The sequence below is a fragment of the Helobdella robusta genome (assembly GCF_000326865.2).
Source record: "Helobdella robusta unplaced genomic scaffold HELROscaffold_56, whole genome shotgun sequence".
In the NCBI taxonomy this organism is placed as follows: domain Eukaryota; kingdom Metazoa; phylum Annelida; class Clitellata; order Rhynchobdellida; family Glossiphoniidae; genus Helobdella; species Helobdella robusta.
This window is the reverse complement of record NW_008705301.1, coordinates 934,071-936,017: the sequence shown is the minus strand read 5'-3', so window position 1 is coordinate 936,017 and position 1,947 is coordinate 934,071. Positions and strand designations below refer to the sequence as shown.

At 33.0% G+C, this 1,947-nt stretch overlaps 1 protein-coding gene across 1 annotated transcript in view; it reads left to right on the top strand.

The window, feature by feature from the left end:
* Positions 1 to 712: 712 nt before the first annotated feature.
* The window catches only part of HELRODRAFT_179768 (hypothetical protein), a gene marked incomplete at both ends in the record, with an annotated part of 3,204 nt that continues 1,969 nt past the window's right edge, over positions 713 to 1,947 (top strand). The window contains 2 exons of the mRNA XM_009028565.1: positions 713 to 782; positions 1,067 to 1,220. Coding sequence (XP_009026813.1) covers positions 713 to 782; positions 1,067 to 1,220 — 224 coding nt within the window. The remainder of the gene's footprint in view (positions 783 to 1,066; positions 1,221 to 1,947) is intronic.

The following is a 1,947-nucleotide window of genomic DNA, read 5'->3' as shown; positions in this document are numbered from 1 at the left end:
ACTGACTGACTGACTGACTGACTGACTGACTGACTGACTGACTGACTGACTGACTGACTGGCTAACTGACTGAATGAATGAATGAATGAACAAAAGAACGAAAGAACGAACGAACGAATGAATAAGTGAGTGAAGGAATAAATAAATGAATGAAAAACAGATGGGCTTCGTGTTCTGTATTAAAAACACCATACGAAGGCGACATAAGGCTTACACTGTCACCTGGTGAGAAAATTTAAAAAAATATTTTTTTTAAACTATAATTTTGTTTAAAATTATGATTCATGTTTATATTTTATTATAAATAGGTAGAACTATAATATATAGGTTGAATAATATAATATATGTAATATGTAATTATGTAATATATGTATAATATAAATAAACTATGATAAATAGAACCATAGAAGCAACATGCAAGCTGGCTAAATGAATACCAGCTAAACGAATGAATGAATGAATGAATGAATGAATGAATGAATGAATGAATGAATGAATGAATGAATGAATAAATGAATGAATGAATGAATGAATGAATGAATAAATGAATGAATGAATGAATGAATGAATGAATGAATGAATGAATGAATGAATAAATGAATGAATGAATGAATGAATGAATGAATGTTTGCATAATAACTTAATAATTATGAATTAAATATAATAAATTATAGAATAATTATAATAAATTATAAAATATTTTATTTAAGCCATGCATCCGGAAATTCCTTTCGTCCCTGCCGGCTGCAGGTTTCCACGTAACTTCACCGGATATTACGAAGGTCAGGTGAATGAATGAATGAATGAATATGAATGAATGAATGAATGAATGAATGAATGAATAAATGAATGAATGAATGAATGAATGAATGAATGAAAGAAAGAAAGAATAAATGAATGAATGGGTGAATGAGTGAATGAGTGAACAAACGAATGAATGATGTATAAATAACAGATCGATTGATTAAATGATTGAATGAATGAATGAATACTGAATATTGATTGAATGAATGAATAATCATTGATTGACTGATCGATAGAATGATTGAGAATGATTGACACCAAGGTGACTATGAACCGGACTCATTCGTCACCATAAACTCTACCCACATCTACGTCATCACCATCATCAACCAATACGAATTCATGGAATCCTACTTTGTGTGCTTGCAAAATGTCGATTCGCGCTATCTTACGTACAGCTATGACGTCGGTAAATGGTTAGTTGCTGTGCATTTGACGTACTACAAAACCACCGAGCCACTCAACCAACCAACTATCCATCCAACCAACCAACCAACCAACTATCCATCCAACCAACCATCCAACCAACTATTCAATCAACCTGCCAACTAGCTAACCAATCAATCATTCAATAAATTAACCAACTAACTAACCAACTATTCAATCAACCTGCCAACTAACTAACCAATTGACCAACCAATCATTCAACCAATCAACAAAAAAGTTAACCAGCCATCCATTCAATCAATCAACCAACCAACTAACAAACTGTTCAAGCAACCTGCCAACAAGCTAACCAACCAACCAGCCATTCATTCATTTAACCAATCAACCAAATAGTCAACCAACCATCCAATCAAACCAACCAACTAACCAACTATTTAATCAAACTAGCTAACCAACCAACTAACCAATCATTCATTTAACCAATCAACCAAATAGTCAACCAACCATCCAATCAAACCAACCAACTAACCAACTATTCAATCAAACTAGCTAACCAACCAACTAACCAATCATTCATTCAACCAATCAACCAAATAGTCAACCATTCAACCATCCAATCAATCATCCATCCAACCAATCAATCAGCGAGACTTTCTTTTTCTGCTACGATTTCCTCCCTAGACGGCATAACATTGTCAGATTCAGACTGGGTTGGTTTCTCGGTTAACGTTTTGACATGCTTTTATAATAAATTTT